The sequence below is a fragment of the Aythya fuligula genome, chromosome 7 (assembly GCF_009819795.1).
Source record: "Aythya fuligula isolate bAytFul2 chromosome 7, bAytFul2.pri, whole genome shotgun sequence".
Lineage (NCBI taxonomy): Eukaryota > Metazoa > Chordata > Aves > Anseriformes > Anatidae > Aythya > Aythya fuligula.
This window is the reverse complement of record NC_045565.1, coordinates 21,782,278-21,800,477: the sequence shown is the minus strand read 5'-3', so window position 1 is coordinate 21,800,477 and position 18,200 is coordinate 21,782,278. Positions and strand designations below refer to the sequence as shown.

Genomic DNA, 18,200 nt, shown 5'->3' with positions numbered 1-18,200 from the left:
CAGGGGTTAGAGCGGGGCAGGCGCCCGCCCTTCTCTCGCTGAGGTGCTGGCCTCGCCTCTTGCAGCTGCCCGGAGTTTCTGCTCGTTGAGGCGAGAGGTCTCGCTCCGGGAGCGCAGGGGCAGAGCGGGCTGCTCCGAGCCGCCGCAGCGGGGCTGCCAGCAAGATCTCCGTCCCTGCAGCGCTGCTGCTAGAGTTAGCAACCCGCCGCCTCTCCTCTCCGGTTCTTTTGGGCTCCTGGAGAGGAGAGGTGAGTTGTTGTCTTTCCCTCTTGTTGTACCGTAACAGTGGAGAAAGTAGGCTAGCTTGCAGGCGGCAGAACTCGTTCAGGATGGCTTCGAGCTGACAGCTGCGTTTATTTTACCTTGAGAGTCAGCTCTGTGAAAAGGCCCATTGATGCAGAAAGAGATTAGCACCGTGTTAACTGCGCGGTTCTCTCTCCTTTGCTGCAGTGCGCACTTTCACCGTTGTCTCCTGCTCTGCCTGCTCCTGCTTTCAGCATGGTAAAGAAGAATACTATCCCCGATGGGTAAGTATCCCTCACACTAAGAGAGGCAGGAGTGGGCATAGTCCTGCCCACAAAGAAGGGGCACTCGCTGCCCCAGGCGCTTGCTTGCCACAAGCATCTTCACCACTTACTGCCAGGTAAGGTAGGAACCTTCTCCAAGACAGCCCAGCCCTTCATCCCCTAGGTGAGTATAATGCTCAAACCTGTCTGTGAGCACATCTCCTTCATCAGCCAGAGTCCCTTCTTCCTAACCTTAACCTCAGGTGCATACTTCTCTGGGGTACTGGAGTGTGGTCCATCCTTACTCACATTTGCTACGAAGAGTTGGGGAAGAACAAATAAGATGGGAGCAGGTGATTGCATGCACGTGAAGAGCATTCAGGTCCAGAAAGACGATCCAGTAGTTGTGTTTTGTTATGCAAGAAGACAACCAAAACGTTTTATCAATGAAAATAACAATAAAAAAAGCACTATTCTACTGGCTTTCTGATGACTTGAATGGGAGTGCATATGGGGACCACAAACTAGTCTCAGTTAAAATAAACACAGTTCTATTCTTCAATTCTATTAAGAAAATGTCCAGGTTCTATTAAAAAGAAGTCCAAGTTTAAGAGTTGAACCCGTGTGTTACTGCATTACAAACTTATTGGGTAAAAGTATGTGCAGAGATAGAAAGGCACATTGTAATGGAAAAATAACTTAAAATTAATATTTCCTTTTTTTTTTTTTTTTCTCTAAGGAAAGGTGGACATTATCCGGGTTTCAGGGAAAGTTTATTAATATGCTTAGGAGGAGCAATAAAATACAAAAAGCATAATTTCCTCTAAAACACGGTGGTCTAAAACCAACGAATAGAAACAAAAGTTATGCAAAATTAAAAAAAAAAAAAAGAAAAAAAAGCAAAGCTTCAAGAAACTGATTTTTTTCGTAGCAGGCAAACTCAGGGATTAAAATTAGAATAAAATTTAAGGAAGTGCTACTTAAGCTTCTATGAAAATTCAGTTAGAAAATGGACACAAAAGATTGAACTCTGGAGTGGGTTAGGCTTGCAAGCAGTAACAGAGAAAGCCTGAATAATAACTGTCAGGCTTGTTTTCTTCATACACAGAAATTATTATGAAAACATTTCTCATGCATCAGGTGCTTATTTATCCCTTATTTTTCCCCCATTGTTTTTGAGCTGGAGCTGCTTTTAGGCTGTATGCATTTCATCTGTAAGTATGGAAGAAGCAATGGACTCTTCTTTTGGCTTCTGTGCTTAGAAACTAACACCTGTGCCTCTTTCAAGGAGAGGAACATCTGCTGTAGAGTAATTGGTTGTAAAACTAGAATTAACTGATGATACTCCTGTTAGTCATGATACTGAAGTGTTTTCAACTTACTCAGATACTTATTTTTTGATACTATTAACAAATCAGGCCAGACTTCCTGTACTCCTTCATAGTAAAAATTATTTCTCCCTTTTCCCAATAAAGTCTCGGAGCAGAGATAAGGTGTGCAGTATCCATTGCAGTCTTAGTCCTATAAAGTCACACTAGGGAGATAATTTTATAACATAAGAGAGTACTATAAGAGAGGGATTCAAGTGGTCTGTTCAGCTGCAGTTTCCACCAGGGTGTCTGAAACAGTGTTGTCCATAAGTAGTTGTGTATGATGGTGTTTTAGGGGAGAGCTAGCCAGTAGAGGGAGTTCAAGCTATCTAAAGAGCTACCACAGTGCTGTGATGGTTTTACTGCTTTATATATGTGTGCGCATCAGCATCCCAAGTCCTACTGTGAGTATAATTGAATAAAGTCAGATTTCAGTTTTGAAAAGCATCTGCAGAAATACCACCTTATTGTGTGTTTTCCTTAAAGGGTCTAAATAAAATCCCAGGAGTGGGGTCTTTTTATTATAAAGACAAAACTGAATTATTTTTACCTATACACTGTGAACATACTTTTTTATTCTAGTGCAGACTTCAAAACATCAGCATTTCATTTACAACAGTGTTAAAGACTGGCATAACTGATTCTGTATTTTGGTCTATGAAATGCATGTTCAAGGGTGGATGGAAGATAAAGATTACAGTAATGCGAGAGTTTAATTGTAAAGTAAAAGTGCTTCATACTGTCAGGCATAGAATGTTTTCATTTAAAAAATGTGGTATCAGAAGAAACTACTTATAATACCTGAGTAATGATTGTATCATTGCCATACAGCTCTTAAGGCACGGCTTTAGTGTTTCAATACACCACCACAAGTGCAAAGCTATGCAATTACTTATCGATATGGGAAGGAGACTTTTTCTCCTGTGCTTTACACATTCACTGTTTTTTTTGCAAGCTATGACACAGGCTGAAGTAAAGGAAAGGGAGAGATCTGTTTTAACAGATGATTAACAGCTCTCTATATTCTCTTCCATCTGCTTTTGACCAGTGCATTGTGTTCTATCTTGAAAACATGTATAGACCTTTTAGGGGTGTCTTTTCTTCAACAATTATCAGTTATGGTATCTACAGAAGCTACTTGGAAAATAGAGCTGTGTGTATATCATGTAGTAGCAGTAGCCAAAAAGGAAGAGAGATTGCAACTAGTATTTTCTAAATGGTCTTGCTGCAGCTCCCAGTATTTCATACTCAAGTTTCTCTACAGCTACTATATTATCCTTTTTGAATGATTGGGAATTCACTTTCCAAGGTAGGTTCATAACCATAAGATGTTCATAATAGGCTTCAGAATTGTAGAAACACCTGAATTGTTAAGCAAACAATTGTATGGGCAAAATTCTGCCTCAGTTCTGTGATAGTTGATGGTAGTTGGGAAGTGACAAAGACAAAACATGATCCTGAACTGGGAAAGGCAAATAATTAAATAATTTACATTTTGTTGCCTTTCAGATCTTGATCTGCAAGTAGTCCATGGATTGTTTACCTATTTGAAAACATAGAGAAATAATACTCTAATTAGAAGTGCATTGTATGTGTACAGTATGTAACTGTTATGTGATTCCATCTTAGACTCTTATCACAACATCTTTATAATGTGAATACCATCAGTTCTATGGTATTCACTATAGAGGGCATAGCTCTGCCCTCTATAATGGCAAACGCCTAGATCTGTTTCAAGACACATCTATTTCTGTGTCTGCATCTCAGTGAGACACCACTGCCTTGTTCAGGAAACTCTTACTGCCATGTTTCAGCTACTTCATGTCCAGCTTGTTTTTTAACTCAAGCCTCTGTTACTTTTTAATAACTGCTACAGGAATGATGATTGTGTCAAGTCTTCTGAATAACACCTTTGACTCACAGGTTTCTTTCCATCCAAGCAGGACACAAATTGTGTGTCATGATTCTCATTTGTACTTGTTAAAATACTATTTGTCTTTGTTTCTGTAACTGCTGTTTCAAAGATATGTAACTCATCCATCTTTTGTCCTTTCAGCCTTTATCCAGACTTCAGGAGTTTTACTTAAGCCCTGCCACCTTTACTTCCCAACTATATTCCTTCATCAACCACAAAAATAATTGAGTTGATTTCCTTAGGCATTTTTTGCTTAATTTTGATCTGCTTCTTTTTTTTTTTTTTTTTGATGATTTTTAGTTCTGCATCAGTATGCTGAATTTTATTATTATTATTTTAAAGGTAACATGCAACATATACCCTTTACATTTTCTGATAAAGAATGTTTTCTGCTTATTTTCTACTATAGAGCTGCCAGGTTTTGCTGATTTTTGCAGAAGTCTTGAGAGGATTGATGAAAAGTTCAGAATTTTCCAAAGTCTTTGTTACATTGCTAATGACAGCAAATAAGATTTTTAAGCAATCTTTAATAACTTCTTGCTGGCTTCTAGTTGCTTGGAATTTACAATAATCATGGTAGATTTCCATTCATAGTTTTCCAAGAGAAAGCTGATTAAAGAAGACCTGATTTTCTAACCTATGATATCCAGCTGTCTTCCTGCATAGGCTGATTGGTCTTCTGTGGCTGGAATGCTTAACTTCTACCTTCCTTCAGAATGCTTTTAAACATGGATATGTGAATATGGCCTCTAGCTGCTTGTCCAGTTAAATCCTACTTTTGTAAAGTATGTTGTACATTTTAGTGTTATTGGCACTAGTTTCTATGTCCCTAGACACAGCCCATCTTCTAATTTTATTTGGAAATGGGCAAAAGTTTTAAATAAAGAAATGTAATTTCCAGAGTTATTTTAAAATAGCAAGAGGCTGGAGTTGTTAAGCCTGATTTTCTCATTAATTTTAACAGTAGTTCAGATTAAATATACATCTGAACATGTAGTATCTTTTGATACATGAACAATTAGTATCTTTTTTAGACAATCACAGAATCATGGAGTGGTTTATAACGTGAATTAGATAAAATTTTATCACCAGGATACTTCATTATGTTGTGGTTTTTGTTAGATTCAGTAATATTTTCTGTATATTAACACTTTTTGCGATCTTGATTCATGTACAATTTATCTGTCTTAAACTAAGAGAAGTGAAACAGTTTCAGAAGTTGTTTTTCTCATTTTACAACTAAATTTAGTAATTCACCTCAATGAAGGTAAAATCGATCTGCTAATTGACTTTTCACATAAAGTTTTTCATATGCTTTAAATATACTGGCATCTCTGAAAAGCGGTATGTCCAGGGTTTCTTCAAGCACACTGTAGAATTTGTGAACACCAGTTCTTTGGGGTTTTGGAATTACTAGCATTTCAAGTGTTGTAACATAAGTCTTCATACTAAAGTGATTTTTGCTAAATTTTTGTGTGATGGAATATTCTTCATATTTTGCAAAGTGCCAAGAGGAAGTGAAGCAAAGGCTGTTGTTTTGAAAAAGAAGCATATTACAAAGTGAACACATTTGCGAAATCTACCTTTGTATTTTTTAATGAATGTAAACTTAGCGTTTCATTGTTATTTAAGTAATCAAGAATAGTAACTGATATTGTTATTTAGGCAACTAACAATAGTAATTGACATTTTTTTTTAAGTAACTTTTTAAAGGTGTTTGATTCAGCCAAATTGAAAAACTTCTGCCAACTATAATACAAACAGACTTATTTTTACCTGTTGAACCATACCCTTTACGTAATATTGGCACTACTTGTTTGTAAGTACTGCCCTAACATTTTGAGGGGATGAAGGTTTCTGGAAGTTGAAAAAAGAAGGAAAGAAAAAGACTGTTTTCAAATGTACTGACAATATCTCAGTACCACTTTGTGGAATAAGTGCAGATTTGGGGACACACCTCTATTGTGTGATAACAGCAATTGTGCACAATGTATGTTAGAAGTATTTTCTTTATAACAGTGCTTTATGGACAGTAAAGATTCCTTTTGTTATGGATCCTGATTTTAGATTTGCAAACAATAGGAGTGTCTTTACATAAATTGTGTGGCATGCTAAATAAGCTGATCAATCCAGTAGTAACACTGTTGATATTCTTCTGGCATCTTCTAGGCAACTCTCTTTCATTTATCCCAGAAGAATGTGGATCCATTAATTTTATTCAAATATGTAATACCATAAGAAAAAAATATTTATTATAGTGATACTAAAAAGATCTTAAGTTTCTTGGTTAAACAGGTTATTATTTGATGATGGATTTAAAAAAATAAAAACTTTATCTATAAGGATTAAAGTGGTCATTTTTTTTAAACACTTGTGCACATCAGTTACAACTGCTTGATTATGTGGTCAAAGAATTTAAGAACTATTGGATCCTGTTGTTTGTAAATCTAAAGCTTAATATATTATGCTAGTGGGCTGCATGGCTTATCATAGGAAAAAAAGACAGCTACCATTTATGATTGGAGAAACGTTAAATAACTATTATATTTAACACAGCTTTAATGTGACAAGGTTTCTTGCTATGTAAGATACACATAGTTTGGAATAACTATGATAATTTTAAAGAGGTGTTATTTTTATGTATTATTTTACCAAAGTTTTAATCCTAAGAGGCAATATCTTTATTTTAGAAGTTTTATATGGAGCTACGCGTCTTCTGTTGAATCATGTTGTTTGAAAATACTTATAATAAATGTTTATTTCATTGCAGATGGCGGAGCTTGACACCAGTTGGACAGCCTATACCAGGAACTAGATTTATTGCATTTAAAGTACCTTTAAAAGGGGTATGTATAAACAGTAATTACAGAATGTCTCTGCTAAATACAATGCAAAAGTAATGAATAGCATTAATATTCATGCAAGCTTCTGGAAAGTTTTATGAAAAAATATTTTGTGGTATTTAAAATATCAGTCCAGTCATCTACCAATGGCTTTATGTACATAATATATTTTTTTTCTTTCTCTTTTAAAGTTTGTATTTGATGTTACTCTTTTATTCTTCTGAAAATCATACAGTCTCATTTCTAACCAATCAGGAAAACTGATTTGATCACTTTCTGATTTGAGTTGACACTCCTAATTTCATGATCTTATTTAACATCTTTTCTTGACTGTTATGAGAAAAGTCCAATTATCACTATGGAGGGGCTTATAATACAACTAACAATCCAGGCGATATAAGCCCAAATACAAGTTTACAGAAATCAGGCTACTAAAAGATTCCAGCTACTGCAGTACTTTTAAAAATTAGGGATCCAGACTACCAGTTCTGTAAGCAAAAACTTTTATAGTGATATGGAGAAATGCAGTATTCGTAGATTTATTTGATTAATGTGTTAGTAACTCCATTAGATTCTTACTAAGATGGAGTAATGTCTTAATCTATTAAATACACTGAGCCAGTTCTCCACGTTTTTTGTGACAGGACAAAATGTGGAGACTGTCTTTTTTTCAATTCATCAGTTCTTTGATGGATTGAGGGATAGGACTGCAAATTTGCCCTTCGATATAAATTAACACTTAATTTGCACACCACTTTTATAAGTCCCTGCTTCAGATACACAGGAAAGACGTTTCTAAACTCTCTTTACATTCAACAGCTAGACATAATCTTAGCAGTTAGTAGTAAATATTCTGTCTAAGCTATTGTCTGCAGTTTTCCCACACACAAAAAAATATTATTATTATGGCATATTAGTGCCCATTATGTTTTCAGTCACAATTCTGTTAACAGTGACTGAAGTGCAATGCTCACAGTGTTCGCTTCCTTAGCTGCTTTCACACAGTTTTAGTATGATGTTTCTATTGCTTTGACACCAAAGATCTCAGACCTGATATGGGTCATATTCTCCATGGTACTGATGGATTGCACAACAGCCGCATGTCTTCCACCAGAGGCTGTCAGAGGGTAGATCTATCCACTGGTGGATATAAGGTTCAGTAGATTTATAATTAGCTTCTTTGCTGTTTAAGTAGGAGAGATTTTTGCATTAGCAGCTCCTGTAATTCCACTTGATCCAGCACCATTTTTTTGCATAGATACACTGCTCTATGCAGGATTTTTTCACTGCATATTTTTCAAGTTCCTTGTCTCTCTAGATTCAGAGAAAGATACTCACCAACTTCCCCTGTAGCTCACTTGTATCTCTCACAAGATACAAAATACTCCTTGTATCTTCTGTGATAGCCTCTAAGGAGCTCATAAGCCAGTGATCGTAAAAGGATAGACATTTTTGCAGAATTCTTGATGAGTTTTTCAGAAAATCTCAAAGTCTTTCAATACATAGTCTTTCTTTCATAACACATGTGACTGTTTACTCAGCCAAGCAATATGTTTACAGATGTCATATTTTTTAAAATTGTATTTCCCCTCAATGTTAATTGTGGGTTCACATAGTAAAAGAAAAAATTCTTTTAAGTTTTGTCACAGACTTTTGCAGACTCTTGTTTTGTCACCTAGAAGTTAGTAAATTTAGCTGCAAATTTTATTAAAAAACACTGCTGAGTAGCTGAGAGATAACTGACTACTCTTCATTTTGTTTGAACTTAGACAACCTCGACTGTTTTTTCAGCAGTATACCAATTTTTGAAATACTTAGGACAGAATACTTCTATGTGCTTTCTATGCTATTTTTTTTAGCTCAAGCTTCCTAATAATATATTAGCTTGGGAATGTCCTGCTGTTTATTCTTTAATTCGAATTCCTGCCTCTGTTTCTCAAGTTGATTCAAATTACTTGCTAGCATCGTAAATTAGAATCTGTACTGTCAAAAGATGGAGTAGTTAGTTACCCTATAGCATCTGTGGTTCTGAGAGGTGTGTGGTCTGTGGCTGCCTTCCTTTCCATTAGTTCTGAGTACAGTCTACTTGAATTTCTTATTGACAAAGGAACTGAGAGGTGGTTGAGGCTGCTGCGTCTGTTTTGCCACTGTCTTTATGGGTTGTAACAGAGCCTGTGTCAAAAGGCTCTCACAGTGAACAGCACACTATTCAGAGAAAATCCAGTTTTGCGCATGAGGCATTTTCATACCTAGAATGGAGAACACGTTTCAAAAACCACAGCTACAATAGGGTGAGTAAACAATTTTTCCACTGTGTCTGTCAAAATGAAATCAATTATTCATTGTTCACCAACATGCAGCTTTTTTAGCCACTGTATTTTACTCTTATTTAATATTTCCAGTGCTACACATGCAGTAATTTTCTAGTTCTATACATTCTGCCAAGAGATGAAGCAAGGATAAAAATGCCTGCATAACATTTCTGGGGAGAAAGTTAAAACCTTTAGAATAAGTGAACTCTGATATCACAACTTGTCACAATGTTTTTTTGTGAAATACACAGTTAATTTTATGCTATTGTACAGTTTGTTTTGTACAGTATGTTTTAGGGGAAAAGGGTTGGGGTGCTTTGCTTTTTCCTGTTTAGTTACTTAATCTGTGTATATATATATATATATGCAGCATTTTGTAGGATTTTTTACTGTCAAATCAGTACTTACGCAAATAATGTTTGCTAATGTGCAAATGGAAGTTACTCTGCATTTTGTTGCCTTTTCATCTGAATAGGAACAAATTATTGATTTCTTGTTATTTGGTTCCTTTTCATTTATTAATCTGTATAAAACATGGGTATGGTTTTGATAGTGTAAACATTCACTTTTATAAACTGATGTTTTCTTGTTTAACATGGCTGAATATTACAAATGTTCTGTTATTAGAAGTTAAGCAAATTTTTCTTTTCCATTTTCATTGTAGGCAATTAACCAGAGGCTTACCCCAACCCAGAAATTTACACCAAAAGACTTAATTGCTGCAATGAAAGCCCTAAATGTGGAGCTTGGATTAATTATTGATTTAACATATACTACACGATACTATGAAGTTAAGGTAATGCAAGAATATAAAAAATAAAATAGTTGCTGCTGTATTTGTTTTAAAGTATTTATGTATTTGCTCATCTTGACTAGATAAGTTGAGCCATCTAAACTTACTTTGTGGCTCTAATAGAAACCAAATGTTTTATCACAGAGGAAATAACTCTCTCCCCTAGATAGTTACATTAGTGGCTTATTTGTATTATGGTTGCTTAGAATAATGGATAAAGACTTCAGCACTAAGCACGCAGAAAAGATGCTGAAGACTTGCAGCCTGTATCCTGAAGACATTCTCATTTATGCCTAAGGTGGGCTTTTTTAGTAGTTTCTTTACTCATCTTCAGTGGTAACCACTAAAAAGTATGCATTTTAAAAATTACTTTATTTCAAATTTGTTACCTGTATAGTCCAAACAATTTTGATTGCTTCCTATTGAAAAGGAAAATAAATAGGATTGTTAAAACTGAACGTTAATCTTTGAATGTACATTGACTTGACATGCTTAGCATGCAGATGTGTGTATATATGATTGTTGTTGGGAAGGGTAACTATTGCTAATAGTTGTTAAATGTGTTAGAATGGAATTACAAGAATCTGCTCTCTTTAGTTAATGGTCTGCCTTATTGTTAGGGATAAGAAAGTCCTGTGTAGAAACAAACTCTTCTTTGAGATCAGGTGTTTACAACAGAAACGCAAATGGTAGTTTCTGAGAGCATGTCTCTATACAGTCATGTCAAGATCATTTTCAGTTTCTATGCAGCATTTGAGCTACTGTTTTTCATGGGCATTATTATAGATACTGCTTCAGGGTTTTCCCTTGATGCAAGATTTCAATAATGTTCACCATTTTTTTCTTTTTGTTGATAGGACTTACCTAAAAGTGTGCAGTACAAGAAACTTTACACTGTTGGACTTGAAGTCCCTGATAATGCTACTATCCTACAGTTCAAAAAGTGGGTCAGAAAATTCCTGTGGGAAAATGCAGGAAACGGTAAATATCAACATCTTAAGCTGTAAAAGACCAAAATTTTTTATTTCAGTGTTAACTGCATCTTATATTAATTACAGTAGATTCTTTAAGACATCTGGGATCTCAGGTTGGTCCTTTTTGTACTCCTTGATGCTGCTGTATTTATGCTTTTTTATTTTACTTGTCTGATTGTGCTAGGGAAGTCTTCCCTGTTCAGTGCTTGTTGAATGCCTTCACCTGAAATCCACCTTCTAAGTACCTGTTTCACAAGGTTTAAATCAGTTGCCTCCACCTAGCTGACATAGTACTCAATAGAAATAAGACTTTTATCTGTTTCACTCAAATTGTCCTCCATCAGTTCAGTGTCACAACTGCTGGCCCTTTATAGATGTTTTAAATAGCACAGAGTTTCTCTGATGGCACTGGGCACTGATATTTGTGGGCGACCTAATGGAGACCGTTTAGTCTCACATAGCAGTTTTCTGAATTATAAACCCATTATTGCCCTCATATCCTAGCAATTCTTAAAAATCATTTTGCAGACACAACATCAGTGTTTCCACAATGTGGATCTGTTGCCATTTTAGTGTTTTTGCATTAGTACAATTCTCCCTGGAATGATACAAGTGCTTTTCAGGGAAATAAATTTGCAGGCGCTTTGCCACAGCCTGTTTGCAGCTTTTACCTTCTCGCTTTATTTGCTACAGATTTTAACTGTTCATCTATCTGATATTGAAGAGCCATTCCCTCAGACTTTTTTCATGCTAATTGCTATGGTTACTCTGGCATTTTCTGTGAGAAAATACAGTTTAAATTTCCAAGTCCATACAGTTTTTGCTGCAGAATGTAACTGTTGTTTTGCAGTGGAAGGTCAGCTCTGTTGAATGAAAGAGCTCTGGCTTAAATCTCAGGTATAAGAACCTAACCTGGAAGTAGTGGGAAAATTAAAAAGTGTAAGAAGATGGTTTTGTCCTTATTCAGAAAGTTAATGTGCAAGTTCTTTCTTTGCTCTTTTTTTGGCCTTAGGGAACTTACTTGGAAATAATTGTTTTTCCTTCTTGTTTTGATCCAATGGTTCTTTTAATGGGACAAAGCATAGGCTGTATTTAAATCTAATTATTTATTATTCTCAGAATCAAGAGATTCAATTCCTAATTTGTTACTGTTCCAGCTAGTAAGACTGTTTTGGCAGTGTTTATATAAATTCAGAGGTGTGAGAACTTCCATTTTTATGTTACCTTGTGCATTGTAACTTGCCCTCTGTTCCAGATTACCCCCTAATATTTCTCAAGATTCTTCTTAAAAATAATTTTTAGTAAATTCTGAAGGGTTAGGACACCAACCTAGAATAAACTTATGTAATAGCATGAATGTCCTATTCATCATTCCTCTTTATTGTTTGCTATGGTCTGCAGAGTTAATTTCAGTCTTCACAGGTTTAGAAGCAGTTAGTGAGCTAACTGCTGCTAGAGGTCCATCAGACTGTCTCAGTGTGTCTGTTATTTTACAGGAGTGATAGTATCAATTTGAAAATAGCAAGCATTATTTATCATTGCTTTACTAGAAAAGTACAATACTTCTTTTTATCTTCTTTTAATTTCATAGTAAATTTATTTTCTGAACTATTAAAGCCTGTGTTTTCCTTTTTGACAGAGAAACTCATTGGTGTCCACTGTACTAATGGAATTAATAGAACTGGCTACCTTATATGTAGGTAAGGGTTGTATAAAAGCAAAAATCAGTGTTCAGAAAGATAGTGGCTTTATACTAGTCTGTAAGCCCTTTGGGACAATGATCTAACCATGTTTTTCTTCAGATATCTTATAGATGTTGAAGGTTGGGATCCAGAGGCAGCCATCCAAGGTATTTCACACACTTTGAACTAAGGCAAATGTGAAGTTGTAATTCACAATTAACTACAATTGTATTCACAAATACTATAATTCTATTTTACTATCCTTAGAATTATCTCATGTGCTGACCTCCATAGAAGATTTCTCTGACTGTTGATTCTGTTCCAAACAAGTTTTGAGCTTAGCAAATTGCACCATAGGAGGATGTTTCAGCTGCTTAACATTTTTTTTTCTTTTGCTTTGAAGGGGTTTTCAGTCATAGGTTGCTGCCACTACTAGTTTTGGTTGTTTAAAATAATAATAAAAATAAAATAAAAGCTACAATGATCACAGCTTGCTACACTATTAAATACTTCAGCATTAGTATGACTGTGGATTACTTTTTTCAAATTCAGAATCTCGTGGTCAACAGAAACCTGCCTTTTCATATTTTCGTGGATCAGTTTGCTTGCGTTTCATTAGACTCGCATCTCTTTTTCTTTAGCTTTTGGTGATGCCAGAGGTCATCGAATAGATGGTCTTGTGTATCTCACAGATCTCAGAACGCAACCAATGAGAAGGTAAGCTAAAGCTTTTAGTTGCATGCTTAAGATTTTCCTGTATGTTTGCTGGTATTTTGAAGAATTCACTTACATTCATAAGCCAGAATTAACCCCCTCTTAAACATTTAATATACAACCACACATACTTTGCAAGACTTCTGATATGAATAACATGAAATACAATGTACTTCCTTTGTTTATCTTTTGAGGTTCAAAATAGTTTTGAACTAGTTTGTACTATTGAGCATTGTTGTAGCTGTATCGTACTATTCCAGCTATACCGAGTCTGTATTCTATCATTATAAATTGAAAAAGAGCCACTGCATAGATTTCACTACAAGCGCTGATCTGCCTGCTGTTGTTGGTAGAATCAGGTATTTAAAAAATAATATAACAGTTCTAAGGGGAAAATACAGCATGGGAAAAACTACTCAGAGTGGCAGATTGTTCTCAGCTCTGTTGCTCATAGTAGACTATCCTGATGCATAAGAAATATTTAATTTTTATCATATCCACACCCTACTGTACATAAGAACAGCTAACCTTTACATCTTACTAAGTTACTTGTACCAATGATATCTTGTAGCATTAAATTGATTTTAAAATAATATGTGAGTGATCTGGGTTGTCCTAGTTTGATTTGAATGCCCTTTGTTCCTGTTTTAATGCTATCATTCCTTTATAGACTTAAATCATAAAGTTAGTCCCGTATCATATTTTTGAATATGTATGGTGCTTGTCTCATATTTTGGATGTTGTTCCAAATGTATGAAGTTTAGGTATTCTTTTTGCTTTCTCTGCAGCCCTCCCCCAACTAGTTTTACAAGATTGAAGTTCTGTAAGAAATTCATGGATACCTGTAGCTTTAATTTAACCAAAAATTGCTGTAATTCTCAGATGAATAATCTTTGTTTGTTTTTTTTTTTTCTTCTCTCTCAGTAGTATGTTTAAATAAATAAATAATAATAATAATAATAAAAAGCTTATATGAGCTATTTTTATTCTTCCTAGTAACCTTGGAATGGATGTATGGGATTCAGATGAGGATATTGTGCCTCCTCCACATGCCATGGAAGGACCTGTGGAACGATTCCCAAATGAAGATTTTCAGGGGTAATAGGCTGAAATGTGAAATTAAAAGCCAAAACTCCCCAGAGTGGGAAAGATAATTATTTATTACTATGTGTTGTTTTTAAAGTAGCAATTCATTACAATATTACAAGAAGGTCAGCTGATTTTAACAACTAGGTATGGTGTTTTGAAACATTGGAAGTACTATAAATATTCTAATTTAAAAGACATTTTATGAATATAGCCTACTCACGCACATTATATTTACGGAATAAGAAAAAAATTGAAAAGATAAAGGGAAGACAGGGAATGTGTTATTAGAAGTTGCTGAATAATCAGTTTACTTGGGAAAATTTTAGAGTTCCTTCTTTATTATTCTGCAGTTGTCTGCAATTATTTTTAATTAATTTGGAATCACTGGTTTTGCCTGTTGAACAAGCACTATAGAATTAAAATTGAATGCTTGTCACAGCTTCTACTATGACATTGTTTTAAAGTTTTATAATCTTTTTCTTACTGTTTAGATTCTTAGTAGCTGTGATACATATATATATATATATATTACTTGCAATGTCTTTCATATCAATTCTTAGTTAAAAAAGCTTACTGTCATTAATAACTTGTACTTAGGAGTATAGATGTTCTATTTAAGAAAGAAATTCTTTACAGGTCTGGGAAAAGATTAAGAGCTTATGATGAGCACTCTCAGAATGATTTGCAAGGACAGATACAATTGAGAGATTTTGATTTCATTAATAAAGGAGCTGGACAAAGACGAAGATCATTTAATGGCCATCAGACTCAAGATGATTTAAGAGCACCAATGCAGATGAGAAACTGGGACTACAATAGGGAACCAGGACAGCGGCGAAGGCCCTTTCCTGATCACCAGTTCTATGACGATTACCAAGAAGATACGCAGCTGAAGGACCTAGACTTCAGTAACAAGGGAGCTGGACAACAGCTGAAACCTTTTCATGGACACCAGTTCCATGATGATTTACAGGCAGAGAGACATTCAAGGGACTTTGAATTTAACAGAGGCCGTGGACAAAGGCAGAGATCTTTCCCTGACCATCCATCCCACAACAATTTGCAGGAAGATATACAGTCAAAGGAGTTTGATTTTGGTAGCAGAGGCCGTGGCCAGAGACGAAGGCAGTTCAGTGACCACCAATCTCCTGACGAATTTCAGACTCCAATGCAGTTAAAAGAGTTAGATTGTGTCAACAAAGGTCCTGGCCAAAGACCGAGACCTTTCCGTGACTATCAGTCCCATGATGCCTTACAGCCACAGGTGCAACTGGGAGATTTTGAATTTGTTAATCGTGCTCATGGACAGAGGTTGAGACATTTCCATGATAACCAACCGCACAATGACTTGCAAACAGAGACGCAACTAGAAGACTATGATAATAAAGGTCCTGGACAAAGGCGTGGGCCTTTTCATGACTATCAGCCTTATGATGACTTACAGGAACAGCCTCAGTTAAAAGATTTTGATTATGTTAATAAAGGGCAAGGACAAAGGCCAAGACCTTTCCATGATCATCCTGGTCATGATGACTTGCCACGTGGATGGTGTTCAGACAGGTAAATCACACTTTAGTTGTAAGGCCAGGATTAGAGAGAAAAAGTGTAGAGCTCAGCACTTTTAAAATAAATTTCAAATTAGTTCTTTGATATATAAATATTAAGAAAATAATAATTTGAAACAATAATCCTTCTAAAATCATATATGAATGATCAGTTAATTACCTCTTTACATTTTGATTTATGGAAGGATCTGATTTAAGCTGGAGTGTTGTAATTTCGAAAGCCAATGTTTCCTAAACTAGAAGATTGTATTTCTTTAAATTAAAGCTTATGTTTTACCTTTTTCGACTTAGCTTGAAACAAAACTTTGTCCCACTTTGTTTTGTATAGAAACTTAGATTTAAACAGCAATTCTCAAGACAGAAGAGGACACAAAATTTTATTTATGTCCTCAGTCAAACTGAGATAAGCACTAATACTAAAAGGAAGTCTTTCACTTATTTCATGAGTTAATAATTTCCTAGAAATCCTTTTGCTTATGAACTTGCATCATATTCTCCCAAATACATATACCACTTACTACTAAACCTGCTGGATTCAGTAGTTAAGTTTCTGACATAATACTTAAAAATACTTTTTTATCTTTCAGAACATAGTTCAGATATTTGCCAGTAAAGCCTGATTTAATCATTTTCATTGTACTGGTGAAACAGAGGACAGTGTATCATTACCAAGAAATATTTTGACATGGTGAACTAATAAAGTTAAGATACTTCTATTAAAATTTCATTAGAAGTAATTTTAATTAATACTTTTCAAAGGCCTGAAATCATTTGTATTCCTCTTAATGTGCAATTCTTGCAATTATTTTCAGAAGTCAATCTTTTTCTTCCCATGAAAATGTACTGGAACCTCATTTTTCCTCATCTCCTTCACTTCATAGAGATTACGGGTCTGATAATGATGACTTTAACAGAAGCTATAGGTAAATAATGGATTTCATATGTTGTTTTCTGACTTACCTTTATACTCGAATCCCTTCAGAATCCAACCCCCCAAAAAATAACTGTACAGTGTAAAAATTGGTTTTTTTTTTTTTTTTTTTTTGCTCAAATGCAATTTAAACTATTGAATCTGAACACTGAGCAAATGACGTGACTAAATTGTGGTCCATCCATATCATGCTTGAATGTCATTATGAAACAGTTTGAGAATCCCTAATCTGAGTCATTAGCATGAAAAGCACATCTCAAACTGACTTACTATAAAATACAAAAAAACTATTTGCAGTAAGCACGAAAGTCAAAGTACAGATGCTGTATTTAACTCTTAAGTGCTGTCTACCACACAATACTACCACAATATACTCTACCATAATGAGAGTATAAAATGAACTGTTTTATTTGTAAAGACTTCATTGTGCATGTTTGCTCTTCTTACAGTAATCGAACAAATTGTCCAGAAGACAATAGGAGAGTGCATCCTTCGGATGAATTTAACAGAGGAAAAAACAGATTTGCACCATATTCTTCACGTACAATGCATCCATCTTCATCTGTACACCAGGAAGGTAGTTCAATAGACTATGAAAGAAAAACTTTTCAAGGTGAACCTACCAGAGAGATTGAACAAGGCAAAAGATTACCCGTTTTAACAGTTGATTACAATTATGGTCTGCCATTAGATTATGGACCTGAAGAGGAAGAGAGAAATTATGATTTACCTCCAAAAGACTGCTACAACTGGCACTGAATACAAAGGACAATGTTTGCTCAGCTTAGACTTACATTTACCTATTTTGCTTTGTATGTGGACTTTTTTTTTTTTAAGTTAGGAAAATGCAAATTTCAGTAGTAGAGAACTGGTCTCTGTTGTAAGATCAATTTCTACTGATGTTTGGTTCTTTATATTTATTAGAGTGTATTTGTTCACTGTGTTTTTAGACAAGGTCTCAGTACACATGGAATGAAAGTAGTCATTCCTTTAAGCAAAGTTGGAGCCTTGTACCTTAAACCATACAACTTTGAGTGATTGTAATTGTCTTTTGTGTTTTTTTTTTTTTCTTTAAAATGTATGTAATTTCAGGATGCAAGAGGCATAATAAAATACTGCACCATCAGGTAGACTAGCACTGAGATTACAAAAAAAAAAAACAACTATGAAATGAATGAAACAAATTTATGTCAACTTCATCCTTTAATAATAGCAGTTTGTTATTGTTGCTAACGATTACTGCTAACCTTTGTGACACTGCAGTTTAATTCCATTTTTTTGTACCATCAACTGACGTAGGTGTGCTCTTTTCCATAGCAGATTTCTTCCCAGATTGCTAATAACTTGGAAGTAACTGGAGTTTGAATAGTCTAAATGTAAAACTTGCTTTTCATCATTCTGAATATCTCATACTAATTGTGTATTTTTTCCTGATCCCACAGATTATAAATGCTTCAGAATAGCCCAGTGCAGGTGAATTTCACAATTTTCTCAGCAACACATCCA

At 35.0% G+C, this 18,200-nt stretch overlaps 1 protein-coding gene across 1 annotated transcript; it reads left to right on the top strand.

The window, feature by feature from the left end:
• The first annotated feature begins 101 nt into the window (after window positions 1-101).
• On the top strand, window positions 102-17,728 carry LOC116491495. The gene is made up of 12 exons (XM_032191524.1): window positions 102-248; window positions 451-527; window positions 6,562-6,637; window positions 9,611-9,742; window positions 10,597-10,720; window positions 12,353-12,413; window positions 12,516-12,562; window positions 13,037-13,112; window positions 14,106-14,207; window positions 14,835-15,758; window positions 16,576-16,686; window positions 17,144-17,728. Exons 2-12 carry the CDS (start codon window positions 499-501, stop codon window positions 17,451-17,453), a joined length of 1,992 nt encoding a protein of 663 aa, XP_032047415.1. The 5' UTR covers window positions 102-248; window positions 451-498; the 3' UTR covers window positions 17,454-17,728.
• Window positions 17,729-18,200: the final 472 nt, after the last annotated feature.